This window comes from Aythya ferina, assembly GCF_964211825.1.
Source record: "Aythya ferina genome assembly, chromosome: Z".
Taxonomy (NCBI): Eukaryota; Metazoa; Chordata; class Aves; order Anseriformes; family Anatidae; genus Aythya; species Aythya ferina.
Genome location: NC_140299.1, coordinates 8,712,984 through 8,736,171, shown reverse-complemented (window position 1 = coordinate 8,736,171; position 23,188 = coordinate 8,712,984). Strand labels below are relative to the sequence as shown.

The 23,188-nt window shown below is 39.4% G+C and overlaps 1 protein-coding gene across 9 annotated transcripts in view; it reads left to right on the top strand.

Moving 5' to 3' along the window:
• UBAP2 (ubiquitin associated protein 2) overlaps positions 1-23,188 on the top strand; it is a 138,163-nt gene that overhangs the window by 18,227 nt on the left and 96,748 nt on the right. For 5 of the 9 annotated variants that reach the window (XM_084505036.1, XM_084505034.1, XM_084505033.1 and 2 more), the window contains 6 exons: positions 2,993-3,132; positions 7,791-7,868; positions 9,485-9,595; positions 13,160-13,313; positions 14,905-14,982; positions 23,074-23,128. In XM_084505036.1, coding sequence (XP_084361162.1) covers positions 3,034-3,132; positions 7,791-7,868; positions 9,485-9,595; positions 13,160-13,313; positions 14,905-14,982; positions 23,074-23,128 — 575 coding nt within the window. In that variant the 5' untranslated portion in view covers positions 2,993-3,033. Of the gene's footprint in view, positions 1-2,992; positions 3,133-7,790; positions 7,869-9,484; positions 9,596-13,159; positions 13,314-14,904; positions 14,983-23,073; positions 23,129-23,188 lie in introns of those variants that run through there. The other 4 variants (XM_084505040.1, XM_084505039.1, XM_084505038.1 and 1 more) reach the window with 1 other exon arrangement.

Sequence of the window (23,188 nt, the reverse complement as noted above, 5' to 3'; positions counted from 1 at the left end):
CCTTGACATGGAAGCAGAAACATCTGCTGCTCTGAACATTTTCCTGATCTTTATTAAGCAGATGTTTAATTAAGAATTGTCTTTGTCTCAAATCTTCTTTCCTCATTTGATCAGCAGTTAAAATGAAGTTCCTCGGTTTGTAATACCCTACTCATTGCTATGACAACTGCTGTGTGAGCGAGGCAGTGTTCGTGTTGAGCCCCATCTTGTTAACAATAACACCCCACCCCGTGCTCGAAGCTCCAGCCACTGGTGGTGTGACGTTGCCCTGCTGCTGGTGGGATCGAGCCCTACAGCTGCTGGGGGGTATCTCGAAGCTTTGCTGCTCCTGCCCTCTTTGCATCTGGCTGTTGTTTCTGCTTTTAGGGGTGGTGTGGGTCTGAAGCAGATGCTGATGCATCTGAAATGGGTTATAGCACGTCCTTGGTGGCTTGATGGGATCTTCAGACCTGGTGCTGCTGCCATAGGCTGCAAGGATAGGATCTGCTTCAAAGATCCTGTTATTCTCTTGGACTGTCTGGCCCTGTTCCCCTTGGCAAGCTGATCTTGCTGCACACCTTCAGGAGTGTTTCAAACATTTCTGTGCCTTCATTTTTCCTTCAAGTATTCTTCCCTCTGGAAAAACAAACATGGCTCAAACAGCTGTGGCTCAGCGTGTGTTATGGAGGAGAGAAAAAAACACTTTTGCAACCATGCATTGCCTGGGTGTTGAAGTGTGTGCTGCAGTTGAACATATGCTTTACAAACAAATAAAAACCTTTTTTTTTAGTGTGTGTGTGCCCCAGTCACGTCCAGAACATGGATCTCAGTATTTAGAGGAGCTCTGTCTATTGAAAGCAGAGAAATTAGTGTTTGAAGTATGTTAGAAGTTCTTGGTACCACAATCGATATAAACGTGACTTATTCAGAAGTGATGAACAAATTTAGACCCAGTGGAGTTAGAATTTTTCAGCAGAACTTTGCGTGCTGATTGCATACAATCGTGTTTGGAAATGTTGGCTTGGCTTTTGGAGAGGTTAGTGCTCGCTGTCAAATTCTCTCTTCAGGGGGGTTGTCTCACTCTCACTTTTACTAGATTCAAACTGTAATGAGCAGACTGATTTTAAAAACAAACAAAACTGACCCTCAAAGAAAACCAAAGGTCATCTTTAGCGTACACAAAATTAAATCAGCCTTAAGGCACTGGAAGTCCAGTCAGCATCGCTTACCAAGCAGATAAGAACGCAGAGAAAGTGGTTGTTGCTGCTGACTCAGAGGACAGTCTGTAACATGTTTAAAATATCAGTGGACAGCCATGGGCAGAGAGTCGAACTCGTCGTCCGGAGTATCTCCACAGCTGCTTAATATTTTCTTTTCTGTGGAACACTGTCAGGAGCTTGAGTTACCCCCCTTTGACCGTGCCTCGCTGTCTATACGCGGTGCTCCCAAGGCCTGTTTGTTCGGGCCTTTCGCAGACACCCAAGTTAGACCACCCGAAGGGACTGCAAAACAGCTTGGCTTTGGTGAATGTATTCATGAAGCTGGAGAAACACTGTGTTCCTGTTCAGATCATACTACGGTCAGTTCCTGGTAAAGGCAGGCCTTTTCTTGTTAAATATGTAAGAGTTCATGGGAATAGACTTTCTGCTCAGGCTCTATTGAAGGCTTTAACTATCACATTAAAAAAAAAAAAAATCAGTATTGGGATCAATTTTGGTCAACCAAAATGTATTTCTAAACTGAAGATCACAATAGGGTTAATTGTCTTTTGGATATGTAGGTGAGGCTCTTGAGCACTGGGGATCAGTGTTTGAACAGTGACAGTGTGTTGCAACTATTTTTTCGATACATACTACTTTTGAAGGCTGGTGACCTGTTTGGTACCAAATGCATCCTCATCCATGCAGTCATAGTGGTTTGCTCAGTTTTCATCTGAGCATTATCTTACCTTGAGCTTGGCAACACCAAATTTGTGCCAGAGCAATTTGCTCTGCCACGTTGTGAGCTGTAGGGGCAGAAAAAGGACTCTGCAGCTTTGTGCATCTTCTGCCCAGGTGGCACCACTTGCAGATTGTCTTTGGTTCCATAAATTTGCAGTTTTACTTCCCAGTGTCGTGGGGACAGAAACTGGGTGGTTGACCATGACTGTTCTGAGATCTGTGTTCAGTTACCAGAGCTGCTAAAAGCCATATATTCATCAGGTAGTTCTGTGTTAGGTGCCATACAAATACAGAAGAGTAAGAAACTTTTTTTCTGAGTGTTTCTAGTGATGGAGGATGAACTGAAGTGACAGCTGACTGCCAGAGACAAGATAGCACTGGTGTGTGTGTGTGTGTAGGGGGGTTGGGTTTTCTTTTTGAACACATACAACAAAAGTACATTTGAAGCAGAGTAACAGGTAGTTTGGTATATGGTTTCTGTGAGTATGAGGGAGAACAGAAAACAAATGCTGTCTATGGAGCCTGGATTTAAAGGCAAGGATCAGCATTTCTCTTACAAATGAGGGATGAGGAGTCAAGTGGGTGTTGGCAGTGACCTCCTTATATGTGTAGGAAAGATTTAATGATAGGGAAGAGAAGAACAGTATGGTTTGTGAATCTGATGTTTACATTAGTGTTCTGAGTGGGTACAAGTGTGGTGAAATTTCAGGCATCAAAACAGGACAGGAGAGACGATAGAAAGTGAAGGAGTCCTACAGCTGGAGCTGGAATCCCAGCAGAGTAGCAGATAGAAAAGTCTGTGTTAAAAACATGGAAAAGTCTGTACTTGCAGACTGCATCTCCCAGATCTATACAGACCACTGTCAACTGATAAGAATGCTTTTTATCCACTCTGTTCCCTCCTCTTACTTTGAAGACTGTATGATAAATCCAATACTTTTAAGCTGCGTTCTCAGGAATCTTGCCTTTACCAGAATTCCTGGTAAAGACAAGTAAAGCTGAAGCTACTGCGGTTGTATGTTACGTATTGAATTGGAGCCATGCCTTAACTCATGCTCTTCTTTCTCTTTCAGATTTTCTATTTTGTACATACATTGTTTTGTATATACTGTATATGATGACTTCGGTGGGCAGTGAACGTACCCGGGGCACTCGGGACAAAACGCAAATTTCAACCACGCAGCCAATACAACAACAGAAACAAGTAGTACAGGTACGTGCCACTGTATAATCATCTTTGAATTCAAAGTAAGCATGTAATGATATGCATCTCTTCCACAAGTCAGTAAAAACTAAGAAAAGATAGAATTAGAGACTTAGTTTGGAAGAGTATGTTTGACATCTTACTTTAATTGCTCAGTAATCTTCCACAGCCTTAAATTGTTCCTGTATTTGTGTCTCTAAATGACCATAGTGTTTTTCAGCAGTATTTCCCGTCAGTGAGGAATTCTGTGCCTATGCTTGTCTCAGGATTTTTGTTCTGTGACCCTGGTGTCCTCAGATTTTCTCCTCTGTATGCTATTCTCATGATGATAAAAGGTTTCTGGGTGATACAGGCATTTGGGTGGGTGGGAGTAGCTTTATTGGATACATGCTGCGTTCCACAGCGTGATTCAGCCTATCTGCAAGTCACAGAATCTTAGAATCTTAGAATCTTAGAATCTTAGAATCTTAGAATCTTAGAATCTTAGAATCTTAGAATCTTAGAATCTTAGAATCTTAGAATCTTAGAATCTTAGAATCTTAGAATCTTAGAATCTTAGAATCTTAGAATCTTAGAATCTTAGAATCTTAGAATCTTAGAATCTTAGAATCTTAGAATCTTAGAATCTTAGAATCTTAGAATCTTAGAATCTTAGAATCTTAGAATCTTAGAATCTTAGAATCTTAGAATCTTAGAATCTTAGAATCTTAGAATCTTAGAATCTTAGAATCTTAGAATCTTAGAATCTTAGAATCTTAGAATCTTAGAATCTTAGAATCTTAGAATCTTAGAATCTTAGAATCTTAGAATCTTAGAATCTTAGAATCTTAGAATCTTAGAATCTTAGAATCTTAGAATCTTAGAATCTTAGAATCTTAGAATCTTAGAATCTTAGAATCTTAGAATCTTAGAATCTTAGAATCTTAGAATCTTAGAATCTTAGAATCTTAGAATCTTAGAATCTTAGAATATCCTGAGTTGGAAGGGACCCTTAAGGATCATCAAGTCCAACTCTTGACACCGCACAGGTCTACCCAAAAGTTCAGACCATGTGCCTAAGTTCACAGTCCAATCTCTTCTTAAATTCAGACAGGCTCGGTGCAGTGACCACTTCCCTGGGGAGCCTGTTCCAGTGTGCAACCACCCTCTCTGTGAAGAACCCCCTCCTGACGTCCAGCCTAAATTTCCCCTGCCTCAGCTTAACCCCATTCCCGCGGGTCCTGTCACTGGTGTTAATGGAGAAAAGGTCTCCTGCCTCTCGACACCCCCTTACGAGGAAGTTGTAGACTGTGATGAGGTCTCCCCTCAGCCTCCTCTTCTCCAGGCTGAACAGGCCCAGTGACCTCAGCCGTTCCTCGTACGTCTTCCCCTCAATCTTACACTTTTTGTGCAGCGTCTTCACAGAAAGTGAAGTGAAGATCATCTAAAAGTATCTTTGAGTATCTGAGATTAGCTCGTTGTCTTGATTTTCAGCAGCAGAGTAGTTAAGTTGTGTACTTCTCTAGCTTACAGAGAGTGCAAAATGTTTCTGCTTCTGGCAACTCATTATTCTCTTGTCAGGTACTTCTCCAAAATTGGACTCAGTTCAAGAATTGCCTCAGTTCTCTGCTGGCAGAGAATGCATCAGTCTAGAGGTGTTCTCCTGGGAAATGGTGTCTTTTATTGTTTTCCAGACTGATCTTTAACGTGGAGAGGCTTCCTTCCTGTTTTATACAGTATTAATTATTTGAGCTCAAGCCCTCATCTCCATGAATTGCAGTGTTTTGCTTACTGGTGATTCATACTAATGTGTGGATTTAGAAAGTGGTTTTCAATAGGTGAAGATGAATTTTTTTTTAGTAAAAAGTAAGGCAGCAAGAGCGTAGTGAGCAGGTTGACCTCCTAACCAAACTAAAGCACAAAGGAGGGGAACAAAGGAGGGGAACAAAGTTCCACCCTCTGTAGCAGAAGCCAGGTTTGAGGACATCTGAGGAACCCACAGGTGAACAAGCCTGTGGGACCTGATGAGCAATGGCACAAGTTGGAACACTGGAAATTCCAGCTATTACATGAAAAAAGTTTACTATGAAGGTGGTCAAATAGTGGAATGAGGATTAGAGAAGTGGTGGGATCTCTGACTGGCCCCAGGCAACTCCTCTGATGGGACCTGCCCTCAGTGGCAGGTTGTGTTGAGGATTACTGGAGAACCTTTCCAACCTGTGATTGAGTGGTTTTAGACAGTTGGTCTTACTGAGCGTTCTCTGCATTTTGTTCATCCGTTATTTCTACTTCTTGCATAATGAATACTGATTTGGTCTTTTCAGTGGAAAAGATGACTATTTAATACACAGCATTTATGTTTTACAGCACCATACGTTTTATTCTTTAGAGATCAGATGGGCCTTCCTGCTTAGTCAAGCTTTAGAGATCAACAGAAATATGTAATATTGTTTAATCACCACTGATTTCTGAAGCTAGAAGAATGTTGCTTTCCCAAATGGAGATTTCAATGTTGTATCCCATTGATCATAATTTCAGTTATTTAAGAAATTACACTGCAGATAGTTTCCTTTGCATCTGGATAGTAAATACACCATTTATTATCAGATCTGAGCCTATTACTATCATTTAATTTTGTATTTTGTTTGTTTCTGTTTTCTGGAAGTTCTAAGGTGTTAATTGAAAATAACCTTCCCTAACACTGCAAAGATAGTGTATCTTACAAGGTTGAGTAAAGTTTTATACTACTTTATAAGCTAATGAAGTCTTATAAAGATGATTCCTTAAAAAGCAAAACACATCTGGTTGCTGGGGTGGGACAACTTCATGTGACAATGATTTGGTGTTTGTGCATTAAAAACATCTTTGTTTTTGTTCTGGATATTCAGTTCTGTATGGGTGTAGTCCACTGGCATAAATATTAGCAAGTTTCCAAGCTTTCTGCTTACACAGAAAAATTGAAGATATTGTCAGGCATTTCAGAGTTATAAAATCGGTGTATTTCTGTCTAATGTGGACTTAAAAAAAAAAAAAAAAAAAGTCAATAAATGAATCTTAATGGCTGTTTCTGATCAAACATGCAGTCATGTCTGTACAGAAATTACATTGTCTGAATTTTTCTTCTCTGGATATCTGTAAAGGAAATGTCTTGAGTTTAAAAATTACATTGGGCCTGAGGAGACTGAGCAAAAGGATGCAGTAAGGTGTGAGTCCTGAATGTGATGGACACTTCCTCTTTGTAGCAAGACACCAAGCAAGGGTTTCTTTGTGCAGGGCTGTGAGGCTGCCGTGGCGGTGCAGTGCTCTGGGTATCACAGGGCTTGGAGCTGGGAACTCCAGGGTAGTCTCTCTGTGTTACCAGCTGACGTGGGGTGCTGTCAGCATGCTACTTGGGAAATGTGAAATAGCACGGCGTGCTTAACTCTGTTACGAACACTAATTGTCTTGGAACATTGCCTCTCAGCATGGCAAATGTCACTTCCCTCAAGGAACTGGGACAGCTGCAGTAACTTCTCAGCAAATAAGCAGCTGATGGTGTATGGTGGAGTAATTTTTAGACTCTTCTCAGTGTTTGCACTTGGCGACCTTCTCCAGAGCTTGTATTTGTGGTAAACTCCAACAGCAGAGCAGTGTGGGGCTGAGTCAAACTCCTGAGGCTCAGAACATGTTGGTATTCTCTGAAGTGATACTCTGAAAGGTGGAGTTCAACCAGCTGCCCGGGATGGTTTCTTTTATTCAAGAAATTTCAGTGGATGAAGGGGTCCCTTTGTTAATGAAGAAGTATTTTGCAGCACATGAACGCACATTTTGTGTCTTGGCTCTTCAATATCAGCCTTCTCCAGCAAGAGACAGACATCTTTTCTATTTGAGCAGAAATCAAATTAGGTTCAGGATCATGTAACATACAGTTATCTTTGGCATTTTCATGGGAATCCAGTTCAAGTGGACTGCAAATGCTGTGCTATGAAGAGTAGCTGTATCTGCTGAGACATTAGTTGGTGTTGAGTTGCTTTCTTTGTGGGGCAACCGTAATATATTAGGATTTATGATGTTTTCCTGCATCCATCCGTTTTAGTCTGACAACTTCTGGAGAAGTTGCGAGTGTGGCTTTGTGGTCCAGAAATGTCACAGAGGCACCAAATATATCATAAATAGCAAGATCCTTTACTAATATTCAAAGGTAAGTATTAGTGCAGCTGTTCACAGGCAGAGTCTTGAGGTGCAACCCTGTCTTCTTCTAAGCGCTCATAAATCTACAGTCACGTTCTTGGTAGAGTTATGGGAGATGATGCAAGTGGGCATCATCAGAGATGAGGTTAATTTAGAAAAATATCATTTTTTTATCATAAAACTTTAACTCTGCAGTGATAGTTACTAAATAAAGGAGTATCAAAACATAGACTTCCACAGTAAATTTCCTTTTATTATGTAGTTATCTATGTAATGGCCTGTAACTGTAGTTCAGGCATCAAAGCCAAGTGTTGAAATTGCTTCTGTTCCAGTAAACTTATTTTAATGTAAAATGAATGTAGAAGAGGAAGTGTTAGTCCTTTCCCTGTAGCACCTCAGTGCTTGTTGTGTTGGTTCTCTTTGAGAAACTGGAGAGAAGACAGTGATACCAGGAGATACTTCTTCAAAGGATATTGTTACTTTTTATGAACTTTATTGGATGTTTACTTTTTTTTCAGGCAACAGCAGAACAGATTCGCCTTGCTCAGATGATCTACGATAAGAACGATGCGGATTTTGAAGATAAAGTGAAACAAGTATGTTTCTAACAGTACAGACTTCCCATGCCCTGCACTAAGGTGTCTCTACGGTGGCTTACATTTCGGAATTAGCGACTGTTTCTGATTTTAGATGAAATCTTTTTTGGACCTACATTAGTTTAACTAGGAAAAGGTGCTCTTATTGCATTGTAAAATTCTGTTTATAAGACATTGTGTGGTAATTCAGCTCTGGCTGCGTAGTTAAACTAGTGTATTGTCCTTTGCAGATGAGCCATTCAGCCAAAAATCATCAGTGCTGATGTCTCTTGCAGATTCTGTATCTCTAATACGGTCCTAATACTTAATGATGTTTAGAATAAAGAGTGCATTCAGCTTGCCTGCATGTACATGCACAGGGGAGAAATTTGTCACCTGTGTAAACGGAGTTTACTAAAACATTGGCTGTTTTTCAGGAAAAGTAAAAATTTAGTCATAACTTAAAGGTGAATTGGTGTGTGGTGTGTAGTTGTTTTTTTAACCTGACCTCCAAGATCTGTATATGAAAACGGTAGAATTACACTGTGAAAATGAAATCTCACACCATTTCCTCTATCATGCTGAGCTTTGGATATATATATTCAGACTTCCATTATGCTGTTAGAGCTGAGGTCATTAATTCAAGCAGTACTGAGGATTCAGCTACCTGTTCTGCTCAGGGTGTTGGTGTTTTTATCTTAGTGAGCATGTCACAACTCATGTAGAATGTAGGAACGCACTCAGAAGGAGAGAAGAGTTATTGTGAACGCGTTGACAGAGCAGAGGCAGATTTCCCGATTTCCTTCTCTTTTTAAAACCTCTCAGTCACTGTTAACTGCTCTTTGTTCTTGTTTATAAACCTGTTTTGTTGCTGCACTAGAAGTCCTATATATCCTGAAGCAAAGGGACCTCAAACAATAGTGCCTGTAGCTCTGCCGGCTGGAAGAATGATAAGAGTTAAATTCTGCTTAGGAAATGTACAACATTTCACATGTACATACATATTTCTAGCTCATGTTTTTTTTTTTTTTTTTTTTTTTTCTGTGTGGGGGTACTGTATGCCCCCTGACAGGCTGTTTATATCCATTCCCCCCCTCCTCAGGTTGTGTACTGCAGGCCCACAAAGCATAGCTCAGTACCAGCTCTCCTTAAGCAGTCATCACATAGCCTGTTTGTGTGGTCTTATGCTACAGCGGATTGAAGGAGCTGAGCTGACTGGAGAAGTTAACCTCTTTCTCAGTCTGGATGTTTTTCCGGGTGGATCTGTTCTCTACCACAGTTTATTTTATGGTTGTGCACACACAATGAGATAAAGGGGGGAGATAAAGGATCTGTCCTGGTTTCTGGTGTCTTTACCCGCATACAGGTATCTCTAGGGTGACGGCATTTGCTTGCAACCGTAGACTTAAAGGAAAAAAGTGCAAGAGGGTGTTTTCGTCATTACTATTTAAACTTCTGTTTCATCCTGCTTCTTACCTGAACCCTAAGCAGATCTGTGAAATGTAGATAACTTTATTTAGGATTTTGGATTGCTCTGACACAGTAGCTGCATACTTTCTTCAAATCTATGATGAATCTTTCTTCAAATCTCTTATGATGATACTTTGGATATTTTAACATGTGACTTTTACTGCCAGCTTATGGAAGTGACGGGGAAAAACCAGGATGAGTGCATAGTGGCATTACACGACTGTAATGGGGATGTGAACAGAGCTATCAACATACTGCTGGAAGGAAGTTCAGACACGGTAAGGTTTTACTTCTATATTAAACTGCTCTTATTTCTTGTTGCTTACGCTGAGAAAATGAGTGGGAAAGTCATATTTAAGAAGATTTTGATTTCCATGTCTCCACTGAAATTCCTCTGGAGGAAATGGGCATCAGGGAAGCTTCTCTGTCTTGTGCATAAAAGCTGAAACTTGAAAATGTTGTGGGTGTTCTGCTGGTCTCCTACAGTCGTCCAGCTTTTATAGACGAGCTACTATTTTCTGTGCAGCAGAGCTCAGTGGGGCATTGTCCTGTGTTCTGCTGACCTGTTTGCAGTTACTCTGTAGCACCTCCACAATCATGAGACCTGAGGTGATACCATATTCCACAAAGGGAAATCTTTGTAAACCTAAAAAGGAAGGCGTATACTTGAAATCACGTAAATTTTTAGGTACCCATTGCAAGTATTGAGGGTGGAGAAGGTTTCCACATCTGAAAGATGCATCAAAAACTAAGAGTGGCACAAGAGAATACAGAAAGTAGTTGCTTCTGTTGTTGTGTTGCTCATTAGGCTTACTTTATGGAGGAAGCGAAAGAGGAAACTGAACTGTGTATATAGGAACAATGTTAAGGTTTCATAGCATGTTTTTTTATCCCAGGAATTTTCAGGAAATTGTGGTCGAAGTTCTTGCTGGAAGGACTTCTAACAGCTTATCTGAGACAGTCAAATAGACTCTCTCTCTCATAAATTGAGAAAAAGGCCTGGACTTCCTTACTTTACTGTCAAATGTTCAGTAATTCCTGTGATTTATCAGGATGTGTTTTATTGCTTAGTATTAATTAGGAAACAAACCCCCTACACCCCAAATCTAGGCCATGTACCATTCTAACCAAGGGGACTTTCTTATTAAGCACAGAAGGGTGTAATGCCAAGTGGGTTGGTAAGTTGATAGGATAAGAGAGAACCTCACCTGGATTAAATCTATCTTGGTAATGTGCTATCCGTTTTTGTGTTCTCTTGTATTTATCTTCTAGTTGACAATAGTTTTCTGGTTGAAGAGAATGTTAAATGTTTTCTTACTTCAGCAGACTTATAAGTGATCATGACATGGAAGAAACTCTCTGAACTCACCCATCAGTAAAAGCCAACAACATATCCATGTTCTGCTATGTTGGCAAGTCCCTCTGAACCCGTTGTTCTCAGTATAGAAAATGCAACTCAAATACAGAGAACATGAAGGGCTTAATGAGGAAGGAGGAAAATATTAATTAGAAAGGTCTACATCAGTGTGTGAAGGCACATTCCTTATGGAAGTATGGACCTCCAACTTGAAGGGTTTGTTGTGAGGCCACTACACTTCAAAACAACTTCACGATGGATTTGGTATAAAGTTGGAAGCAGATGTAATACTTGTTCTGAATGCAGATTCCTGAATCTCTTTCTAGCTTCACTTGGCTTTGCACTATGTATTATTATTTTTTTTTTTTACCTCATTTGGAAGAATATGTATCTATCCAGTTTGAGGAATTAGAAGAGCAGGGAGTAATGGCTATGGAGTCTATTTATAATTTCTTTGATACTCCGCCAGCTTTTTTTTTTTTTTTTTTAACACTGTGATCCTTTAAGGCTTTGTACTCTCTTTCAAAGACTTTTCAGTTGCAACTGTTGTGACAGTCTGGCTTCGGAGGAGAGTAGAGAAGGGCATGCTTCTTTGCCCAAGACTTGTGTTCATTTAGCTTCCTACAGGAGTAAGAGCCATTTTATGCCCAACCGTGTTTTAGTTTCTAAAACTTGTGAAGGTGGATTAAAGGGGGAACCCTTCAGATTCCTTTTTCGCCTACATCCCAAGATCAGGGCAGCGAGAAGGCTTCTGTTACATATTTTCATGGGCTAGGTCCTCAACTGTAATTTGGGTTGCCTCAGGCATCCTCAACTGAAATTGTAGTTTGCAAAGGTTTTGATGGTCTATGATGCATACCCATGTCCAGAGACAGTGCTATTCCGAACTTCTCGAAGTTTTTTTCCAAATGATACTGATTTTTCTCCTTATATAGATAATAGTAAATAACTTCATAAATCTTGAAATCCTTATAGTTGTCTGAAATTATTCCTTGTGGTAAAGCGTGGATCTGATGCTTTCATAGTTCTTCATATAATCTAAATACCAGTAAAGAGGCTTACTACAGTCTCTTTAAGATTTGTGGAATCATCCGTTTTTGGAGATTTCTTAAAACAACTGAAGATCACTTGGCACCACACCCATTAGCAAAACAGTGCATTCTGAACCATCTAGATTTGTTTTTTAACTTGTCAGTGCAGTTATTTATTGTCCTTTAAAGTATCTCTGAAACTCTTGGAGGGTCTTAGCGTGCAATGCAGTTACACAGGTTGTGCCATGTGAAGCTGGGTGATAGTTACCGGAGGAGACCAAGTTTTCTGTCATACAAAGAATGTGACATTGCTTAAACAAGTAGTCTTGTTCTTCTAATCAGCACCGTCTCTGCTTTAGCCAAGTTGTCTTATGGCAGTGTAGTCTTCAATACCAGAGATGGAATTGAAAACTGACTTGAGCTTCTTTCTCACCTGTACCTCTACAAAAAATGAATAACCATTCTCTTTTAGTACTTAATCTCTCAGACAAGACACTAAAACATTGACTTTATACTTGCAAACTGCTTTGCCTACCTGTTTGTTCAGTAATGTTTTTATTTTTTTTAAATTCTAGGCAGTTTGGATTAGCTGCTCACTGCCTACCTTGAGAGGGCTTTTAAGTTGCTGTTGTCTGAATTGAGAAGAGATCACAGGACCCAAATTACTGATAGCCAACCTTTTTTTGATGCCTGTTGTGAAGCCATGGGCTTTATCTAGTGCTTCACAGTTGACGGCACCTTATCTGCATATGCAGTTTTCGTGCTTGAATACCTTATCCAGACTATAAGCTCCTAGAGGTGGAGACCTTAAAGGCATCTGCCATCTTAATGGTTTACAAATAATACCTTTTCTTCTTTGCTTTGCAACTATGGCTCAATAGACTAACCATGCAATTGCATAATGAGTTGCTGTGCTATTCTTAGCAAGTATTTTAGTCATTTTGTTTTCAACTCCTACAGATGCTCATATGGAGTTGATATTATTTCTGAGTTTATTTTGGGGTTGGATTTTTATATTAAAGCTGAGATCTGTTTGTACCTTGGTACCCTGTCTTGTTTAGTCGTAGTATTTCTTGAATTTTGCTCAATGTGATGAGCTGTAGCTGTAAATGGATTTTTTTGTCTTATGCCCTCAGTTTTCTCAAATTCTTAGTCTGCTGTTCTGTCTCTTGCTGCTTGAGCTTGAGTATGTCTGGATAACTTTTTTCCGTAGACCATGTACTTCTTCACATCAGTGTCTTGTTAAATCATGCTTGGAAGATATTTTTTCATTTCCTTGTAAGAAAAGATAGCTCTATGTTTGCTCCCTTGCTAGATTTACGGAGGTATTACTGGTGTGGTATTATATAAATACATGTTTTTTTCCCCATGACCTGGAGGGGTGAGAGGCAGAAGTATACAGAGAAGCTTCTTCCTTTTTGATTTTTGTTTCTAATTCTATTCTATCCAAATAGACTTCTTGGGAGACTGTAGGGGGAAAGAAGAAAAGCCTTGGAAAAGAAAGTTCAGAAAACAAAGAGAACAGAGAAAAACGAGGGGACAGAGAAGTGAGTCGTGGACGGGGAAGTTCCAACAGACGGGGAAGAGGAGGCAGCCGTGGCCGAGAGTGTACGTACAGGGGGTTCATTTTTAAAAGCTTCAGGCATTTTTCTTGCAGGTGCAGCTGGTTGAGAGCAAATGCTTAATGGAATAAAAACATCAAGAGTTATAGCTCAGTGCCTAAGTGGTTATAACTTGTTTACATGACAGGTATGCTTGATCTTGATGACTTAGTTTTGGGATGGTCTGTGCTTCTGTTTTTCAGAGAACTAAGTTTAAGTTTTAAGTTTTATAACTGAGTCTTTGTAAGACTGCTTGAGAGCAAGTATTTCACTGCACAGCTGATACACCTTTTTGTTTCTTCTAATGAAAAAAATACCCCGCTTTGACTGCATCTCCTTTTATGAGAGGGAGAACCTGAAGATGTTCTCATCTTCTCATAAGGGGAACGAAAAGACTGGGATCATTATTAATCTCTAACAAATATTACTGATGTAACTCAGCCACAGGTGAGTTACTACAACAGAGAAAGTGCTTTGTGAACTGAAACATTAAAAAGTAAAGGCTACAGTTTGCATAGGTGCAATAGGACCTTGTGTAAAGAAGGACTAATATTTTCCGAATTAGGTGGTATCACATTAAATTACCATTACATAGCCTTTTTCTTCTAAGTTTTATCAGCAATGTGTAAGCTGCGCGTATTGCCTATAAGAGCCATCAACAGCACTGATAAATGAGCAGAGAATGGAGAGAGATGAAAAAAACACAATACTTTTCCTTTAGAAGTGGGGAAAATATTTACAATATTAGCTGACTTTTTAAATTGTTGGAATATATTAAAACATTTTGCCATTGAAGGCATTGTGAAGCTCTGTTAGAATAGAGTAACATCAAAAATGAAAGTCAGAGGCAAGATTTTTGCCAGAACTAGATGCTGCTTGTTTCTTTCCTAAACTGAAAGTAAAGATTTTCAGATGGTTACCAGATCTTGATGTTTCCTTTCCACCTTCTTATGCATGTGTTAATGGTTTTGTTGCTGCTATTAGGACAAACTGTGCAGTACAAAATACTCAGCAGTGTTTTAAGTGGACAGTCATCTTTTTTTCTTCAGGGAGCCAGCCATCTTTCAGAATACCTACTCAGCAGTTTCCCATGAAGTAGAAATTGCAGTGCTTTTCAAACACCTAGCCTTCTGTCATCATCCTTCTCTGACTTAAATACAGAGGAGAGTTAAGTTCTCCTGGTTGCGGAGGGATGTGACACTGGCAGACAGGAGATTTGGTGTTCTCGGTTATTCCTTATTCTTTCACTGTTGCCAACTAACACATCAAGAAAGTGAAGTTTGAGGCAATTCATTTATTCCCAATTTAGAGAGGTGAGATTATAATTAATATAATAACGTAGGCTGCAAAACACTGCACGTCAAAAAAAAGTGTCTGATATGTTTCTCTCTTATTTGATATTTTCCCTTTTTAATTGTCAAATTCCAAGTAAGCAACTTGCTTGCGGCTAGGCCTGCAAAGAAGAGCGGTGACAGATATCTTGACAATGCCACTCTGAAAATCTTACCTTTCCATGTTGGGATTCAATTTAAGCAGATGGCTATATTGTCTTATGTATGGGTCTCTAAATTTTCTTTTAAGCTGTCTTTTCTCCACAGTTAGAGCTGAAGAAAATGGAGTGGACAACAATCAAGGAGACAGGCCTTCAGACCGTGGAAAACGTGGCCGTGGGAGAGGTGAGATGGTGGCATTGGTGGGGGACTGGCCCTGATTTCATTTCCTGAAATGGAATTCCCCCTGACACCCTTTATGTGTTCAATTAAAAAGCTTAAGCATTTGGTTATCCTTTGATTCCATAAGCACTTCAACCACCTTTAATTTAGGTACTTGCCACCCCCCATAATCCTTTCTATTGTTTGGTCTTAGAATGACTTAAAGGTGATTGGTATCAATTATTTTACCAGTTTTTTGTGTGGTAGGCTGGTGTGCTCTTGCTTCTGAGAGCTGTTTTCCCAGATTGAATAATGCCAGCCTGGGGGTTGGAGTGCACTGGGCTCCTCAAGATGTACCTTGGCAGCAGGAGAGTACAAGATTCCATCTGTGGAGCTCCTGGGGGGGAAGGATTTGATGTGTGTTTGTGCCATTTCTTTGGGGTGGATCCTGTTGTTAGGTTTGTGTTCTGTTTTTGGTACCCTGTCAGAGAGCACTAGCCACCTTGGAGGCTTTTTGGTGAGAGAAATTTGGCATGAAGTTGTTGATGAGGAGAGCTGTGGAGTAGGTAGAATTGCACGCCCTGAAGAAGAGAGGGAAGATGTTGGCAATAGACTTGGTGTGGAATCAAGGGATGCATAGTTTGTTTGGATTTTCATGGGACTGAGTGGAAAGAAGCTTGTTTTTCTTGAAGCAAGAGGAAGGGAAATGGGTAACCTGGGGTTGTACTGAGAGATGGGTGTGAAGTTAAACTGACAAAGTGCACAGCAGGGCAAACAAACTTAGTAATGTCTGAGTTGCAGAAAAACGTTTCTACCTTCAGAAGGACTCTTCTCTTTGGAATATCCAGTAACAAGGCTTTCAGTGACTGGCCCATCCAACTTCATTGTCTCCAAATCTGTATCTTGAAGGAGTGGAAAAATGCAAAGACGCGTAGCTTCCAGAGGGTTGTGAGTGACTTGGTTGTGCATGTAATTAGCACGCATGAAATGGCTTGTGCAGAGGTAGCTTTGCAGGGGAGGGTGTGGCATATAGCGTCATAGGTGGAACTTAAGGCTTTAAGTATTTGCTTTATAAAATAATTCTTTATACAAGTTGTAAATAAAAAGGTAGGATTTTTTAAGTTACTGGGTGGAACTCAGAGGTTATATTCAAGTTCTGTCTATTTTTGATTTGTTTTATGAACAATTCATTATGTTCATTGCCAACTCTGTAGTTCTCCAGATGAAGACATACTGTCATGTCTCAAGCCTTAAATCATCACATGGCACTTAAATCATCAGTATCAAACTGACATACCTGACTGAAGAAACAGGAACAAATTAAACCAATTTCTGTTCACTGAGTTACTGTATACAGTGTGTCTGTATCTACTGAATACTTTAGACTCTATGTTCATGTTAACAAGTGTCTTGATGAAGTCTCCTCAATTGTCTGTGATAAATCCTTTGAATGGCCTAAGGATCATTATATTACAAGTGTGTGTATTATACCTAATTTAATTTTATAATGCAAGCCCTTGAAATCGGCAGGAATTACATAAAGCTTTGTAATTCACTTAATATTTCAAGGATGCATGACCTTCTTTCTTTGGTTATTAGTAGATATTAAAAAAGCTTCTTGCTGTTCTATTCAGGAGTCTTTATTTGCTGTTACACAAAATAGTCAGATTTGGGGATAAAGTACTTCAGCTAAAAGTAGATAGATTGGTAATCACAACAGAACCCTCTTTTTAGAAATGTTTCATGCAATTTGTGCGTAGGAATCTAGGCAACATATACAAAATTAGGGGTCAGCTAATACCCAAACAACGCACTCTAGCTATTTTAAGGTACCTTCTCAGGCTGGAATTATCTTACTGGCTGCTTTCTAGGGGGAGATTTGCTGGGCCATCGCATTACTGGTTCATTGTAGAAAAACCTAATTTTAAGAAGTGACATGCACTGAAACCAGCAGAAGTGGGATGGATTCTGTGGTGATAGTGTACTATCTATTGGGGGAAGAAAAAAGTGAAGCTTGATTCTGAGAATTCGGCTTTAGTGCTGTAGGCATTAGCTTGTGCAGTAGATCTTCTGTTAATGACTGTGACATTCCTTGCAACTCTAAAGGGTAGTAGGTAGACAGCATATAAACAGTGCTGGTTGCTGGAACACAGGAGAGCAGGGATTTGAAGTAGATATGCATTACTGAGTGATTAAGAGAAAGCAAAGTGTGCGGCAGGATGCAATTTGGGACACATCCCAGCTGGAATTGCTCTGCTTCTCAGCTGTTAATCTGTGCTCGCTAAACTGTGCGTAAACTTTGATTTGAGGAGTCAAGGAACTTAGATGGGAAGGTGATGTTAAAAACCTATCTTTCTACAGCTGAATTTATTGAATGAGCTTAATTTTGCTGTAAAAAAAAATTATAATGGTGATTGATAATCATATCCAAATGGTTATATTTGATGGTTATATCTTCAAGACTCTTGGTTCTTGAAAGATTCCCTTTATTTGTGTTTCAGTCAGCTGCAGTGCTATATAAAGTAAAGAACTGTACAGGCATAATACTTCATGTTGCTGTTCGTACTATTCCCACATGTTCAGCTTTAAGTGCAGGTCTGGTTTTCCCCCTCTTCCACCCCATGTTGAAAAGGGAGTGGTAGAACAAGAAAAAAGGCTTTGAAGGATACTGGCGAGATTGCCTTTATGGTATGTGAGGAACAAGCAGGGTAGGACTTTGCAGGCTGCAAAAGAAAAGGGTTAAGGTAGAGACCTGTAAAGTTTCTAGCAAGAAAGTTCTGTGGGGAAATTAATTAATTACTCATGCAAATATGAGAGGGAGGGGGTATTAAAACAGTAAGTTACAGGATCAGAATGAACTTCAGGAAGTGGTTTCATATATGAAGTTAACCTGAGGAACTCTTTACTTAAGGCCTTGTGGATTCTGAAAATTTATATATGGGGAGTTTTGACCAAATGTATTAAAAAAAAAAAAAAAAACCACACAGGAAAAACAAAACAACAACAAAAAACAAACCAAAACGATAAACAATGCCCAATGAATGAGGCTGGTGAATTACGTAAATTGTATGGCTCAGGAAGTGTCTGAACCACAAATGGCTGTAGATCAGGACTGTGTCCAGAGGAATGGTGGTGTGGTTTCAGCTCTTACATGTTTCTACAGACATTGACCTCAGCCAATGACAATATCATAGGTAGATGAACTTCTTGGCTTCATTCAGCATGGAAATTGTTTGATTCATGTGTAACAACTCACCTCATTTGCAAAGTCAAAGTGGATTTGTCACTTCCAATTCTGTTCCTAAATTCCCTTCCTTTTCATTCTTCCAGAGCAATGTGCATATAGCAAAAATGTGGAGACCAACAACAAATTCATTCTAGCAGCACAGAAATAAAAGTGAAAAGGGAAAACATGAGGTTTTAATTTTGGACTTAAAGTACTTGACAAGGAACCTTTCAAACATTTACTGGCTATGTAAGAAAATAGAGCCATGTATCCTTTTTGTAAATATCACACCAGTCTAAGTTGTTTGTGATCTCTTTTTTTTTCTTATTTTAAAAAAAATAAAAAATAGGTGATGGGGAAGAAAATAAGCTTCTGTAACCAGAATTGCATGTCTAAACATTTTCTTGTTTTAAAAGCTTAGCACAGTTGGCACAGAACATGTTTTGGATTTGCTTTGCCAGAACTAGTAAGGATGTTGTTTTTTCTAAAACATGAATGCAGAGCAGACCTTCTGAAGGTCACAGTTTGAAGTCTGTTTAGTTTTGCTGTAGTTAGCATTATGCATTTTTTTTGAGCTTACATATTTTTTTAAAGAGATTAACCAGAACTTAGCTTTAACATAAGTTACTTTTTTCTTTTGATGCAAATTTGGAGTTGAAAGTTTTCTGCGCTTCCTTTTAAAGATCGTTATTAGAGCACATGCAGTATATAAAACTGATGTGATGCTCCTAGCTTTATGATGACTAATAAGAAAAATGATTTGAATTATTACCTAGAACATCGGTGTTTATTTTGGTAGCATGAAGTACACAGAATATGAGCTTTTTATATGCTTAGCTTTATCTATTCATAGGGCTTAGGCCTCTGTTATCTCATCTTCCACTGGAGATTGGCTGGCTGTGTGTTTCCTGAACATGGGTTTGGGCTGTCCAACTACTCTGTAGTCTGAGATAAACACAGCTCTTGAGTATTACCTGCTCTTCCAGTCTGTTTCCTTTCCCTTTCAGCTATTCTTAGGCCTCTTTCTTAACCTTGATAATATTTTTGTCTAATTTAAACTCGTCAGTGTAAAAATCTTAGTTTTGAAATAGAGTATGTGTGTTCACTTGGAAGGATTTAAGGCTGTAAACTATTTTTTCTATAAAGTAGGCTATTAAATTAATGGGATAGTTCCATTCAGCCTGTGGGGCTACACATTCATCTTGTGGACCCTTTCAGTGTACATTTGTTTTGGGTAAGAAGCTCTGAGTGAGCTGAACCATTCTTCCCGTGTAGGGAAGTATCAGAGTTAACACTTGTTTTGTGATGATGGGAGATCTTCTGCTCCCAATGTGTTTTACTGGAAGCAGAAGATCTCCCCACCTGCCTGCATACGGCTGCTTTCTTTTCTGGAACGAATGCAAGAAATTAACTGTAAAGTGTCCAAGTGATGCCATTGTGAACCTAGTTGACTGAGATATGCTGGAGAGCATAAAGGAAACAACACGCAGTTGAACAGAGTTAAAATGTTAAAACAAAATGTTTTAAATATTTCATCACTTAAAGTTATGACATTGGATAGGGCAGTAGCAGGAATGTTAATCGGAATCGACTTCAAACGTAGTTCCCCACTCTTGGTTTCCTGGAACAGAAATGAGTAAGCAGTGTTGCTTTGATGTTTTAGCCTGTTGTTTTTAGATCCAAGTGGAAAGGAATGAAGAAGTTTTACAAGCATTTACATGAGATAGAGCAGTAATATTATTCTTTACTTGTTGTTGCTTTTGTGTTTAATGTGCTGATTGATTGTAAGAAAATCTATTCCTGTAATCTTAGTGGAAGATATAATGAGCTACTGCCAAGTCACTTGTTCTCTTTGTGGGTAGATTAAAAATGTTGATAGAAGAATAGATGATAGTGAGTTACCAGAGGGGGAGGGGGGGAAGCTTTTGGAAACATTGACCATTATAATTGAAACCATATCTTCTTTGTGTTAAACCTTTCTGCCAGTGTAAATTGGAATTACTGCTGGGAGGAATTAATCCAGTCTGTCCCATGATGCAGTTGGAAATTGATTAAGTTTAAAACTAACCAAGCCAAAAAAGAAAAAAATGGGGAGGCAGCATGGTAGCTGGGGATGACTGGTCTACCTGGTCTTCACTGACACCTGTGTGAAGGTGACTGCTTTTCTGGCATTGAACAAGCAGGGATCTGGTTCAGAAAGCTGATCCAACAATGACCTAATCATTTTATTTTCTGATGGTCATTTTGTGGTCAGTGGTTGTATTTGCAAATCTCTGCAAGAGAGATGACAGCTTGGGATCACAGGTGAGGATGGCTTCTGTTGCAGTAGTTTTCATTTAAATGGGTTTAAGCTGCTATGAAACTGCATGCTTGGGATTTGTGTTGCTGAATTGCAGTGTGAAGCGCCGTGTGCTCACAGACCTTTTAGTCACCGTTAAAAAGCATGAAAAGCTTGCAAATACATGATGGAAATTCACAGTTCCTTCATAACTGTAACTTCTCTGTATTGTTAAATAGCGCCTTCTAAGTATTTTAAGGCCATGTTTTAATTTTGGCAGCTGTGAGAAGTAACTTTCTTAGCATGAGAATTTAAGAATATATTAGTGACCTGGTTGTGTCAAAGAGAGTATCAGCACTTCCTGCGGGCATCTTGCATTAATGACTATGATATATGAGACTCCACATCCGAGCTGAGTTAGTCTTTCACTGGTGTGTACTCGCTGTCCCATATTTTGAATTAGTTCTCAATAAGTATCTTTTCTAGCTTTGAATTCACTGTTTCCTGTAACCCTAAAGGTTAGATACTTCCATTTAGTCTTCATTGGAATGGTTTTAGTTATGTTTGATAAAGTTTTATTGAATTTTTGTTTCCTTAAAAAGCATCGACACAGTTTTGTGAAGTTAAGGGAACCCACTGAATTTCAAGTTCAGGATTAGCTTCCCAAGTGATCTGATACAGACAAATCTTTGCTGGCTAGTAGTCTAAGACTTGTATCTTCATAAACAGTGTGGTTTCCTTTATGTACAAAGTACTTTAAAGTTAGAGATTCTTACTGTTGCTTTTAGCTGGTAATTTATTGTGCAGGTGCTGATACAGCATCTTACATATGCCTCAGTTGCTACAACCATCTTCTGCTTAATATACTAAGGTTGGTCTTTGGGATTTTTGAACTTGAGAGGCTGGGAAAGCGTTACTTCCTTCCATGCTAGCTATTCTAGCTGATATCTCTATATCTGATGTCTGCCTCAGTCAAACATTGCTGCTTGGCTGTTTGTGTTTTGCAGCTCCTCATCTGTTTCATAGCTGAGCTTTTCCAAAAACATGTTGGCCTCTGTTCTGTGCTCCATTAATAAATGCTGCACTGGCTTCTGTCTTCATGGGACTGTGGCCACTTAATGCCATGGACCAGCTCCCCAGACTTCACCTCTGTTCCTGTCCCACAAAAATACCATGTGTGCCTAGATGGAAATCCTTCTTCTGCAGATTTTCACAGCTTCCCTGTAGCTACTAGTATCTTGTATAGAGTATGGGTAAACGCTTTCTGACAAAACGTGGATAAAGCTATCCTGGTATCTTGATGCTTCTGAGAAGTCCTTAAAAATGTAGGTAGCAAACATTTTAAATAACCAGAAATGTCTTTCAAAACTTGCACAGTGAACTAGGCCAAGGGGGAGAATGAGTGGTGAGCAGAGGGAAAGTCATTAGAAAAGGAGCTTCCTGAACTGGTTTTACCATGTCCTGGAGCTACTGTTCTAACTCATTTTAAATGGTCCCCTGAAAATAAGGGGTAATTTTGATCCAAATTCAAGCTGCCTATCCTAGGTAATTCTGATGTTTGGAGATCCAGTGCATCGCTGACTTAAGATTATAATATTTGTATTCTGGTAAACTTATAGTTGCTTGCTGACTTGTAATTATTGCATAATTTTGTCATTAAAATAGACATTGCTTTGTTCTTAGTCTGCAGTTCTTGACCTGCTCCTGTCCTTGTAATATGAAACAATCATAGTCATTCTGAAAAAAAAACCCACCAAACACAACTGGATAGGCCTCAGATATTAATATCCTAAAAAAAAAAAAAGCATAAAAATAGAATCATTGTAGAAGATACTACGTGTAAGAAATGACTTTCTAGGGGTTTATGTAGAGCTGTACTGTATGGGCGTTTAAGTAATAAAATCTAACGCCTTGTTGGCACTATGCTGCATGCAAAAATAAAGCCATTTACTGGAATAAGAAGCTTGTGAACTGAGACTGGAATCAAAATTTGGGACAGCAAATTTTTGTTGTTTGAATAGAAACAAACTTTTATGGGTGATGATGGGAGTTGTGTGAGTAATCTGAATTGAGTAAGCATCATGTCAGTGACTATGAGTAAGGGGCAATGAAATGTGTTTGCAGGTAGGAGAAAGTGCAAGAAGGTAGAGGTGGACAAGGGAGGCTGATGCAAAGAAGGAAGTAAATGGTGTACTTAAATGTTCTTGTCACCAACAAGGAATGACAAGGAATTTCTAGAGAGACCAGACCATGCATGAGGGCTGGGCTATGAGAGCTGTGTAAGCAAGAGTGAGAAATTAGAGACTAATTTTTGAACAGTGGCTACTGATTTGGCAATGGCAGCCTCATTTGGGATGAGGCTTTAGGTAAGTCCTTTTGTTAGAACTTTGAGGTACTTCCCTAGTTACAGAAAAGCCAGCAAAGAATGGAAGTCCTACTGAAACATGCAGCATGACTTGCACATGCTAGGGAAACATTCTCCTGTGAGAAAATTTGGGAAGGATATATTTTTTCTGTGGTAGTTTGCTTCAATCATAGTATTGTCTAATGTGACAGACTAGTGACCGGCTCCTTCTCTGCTGTTGCTGTTAAATGGTGTTTTCTCTCCTAGGGTTTGGACGTGGCAGAGGGAGAGGAGCGGGGAGGTTTTCAGCCCAAGGCATGGGGTAAGAAACATGCAGAGCACAGATTTCGGGGAGGATCAAACTCAGTGGCAAGACTGTTTG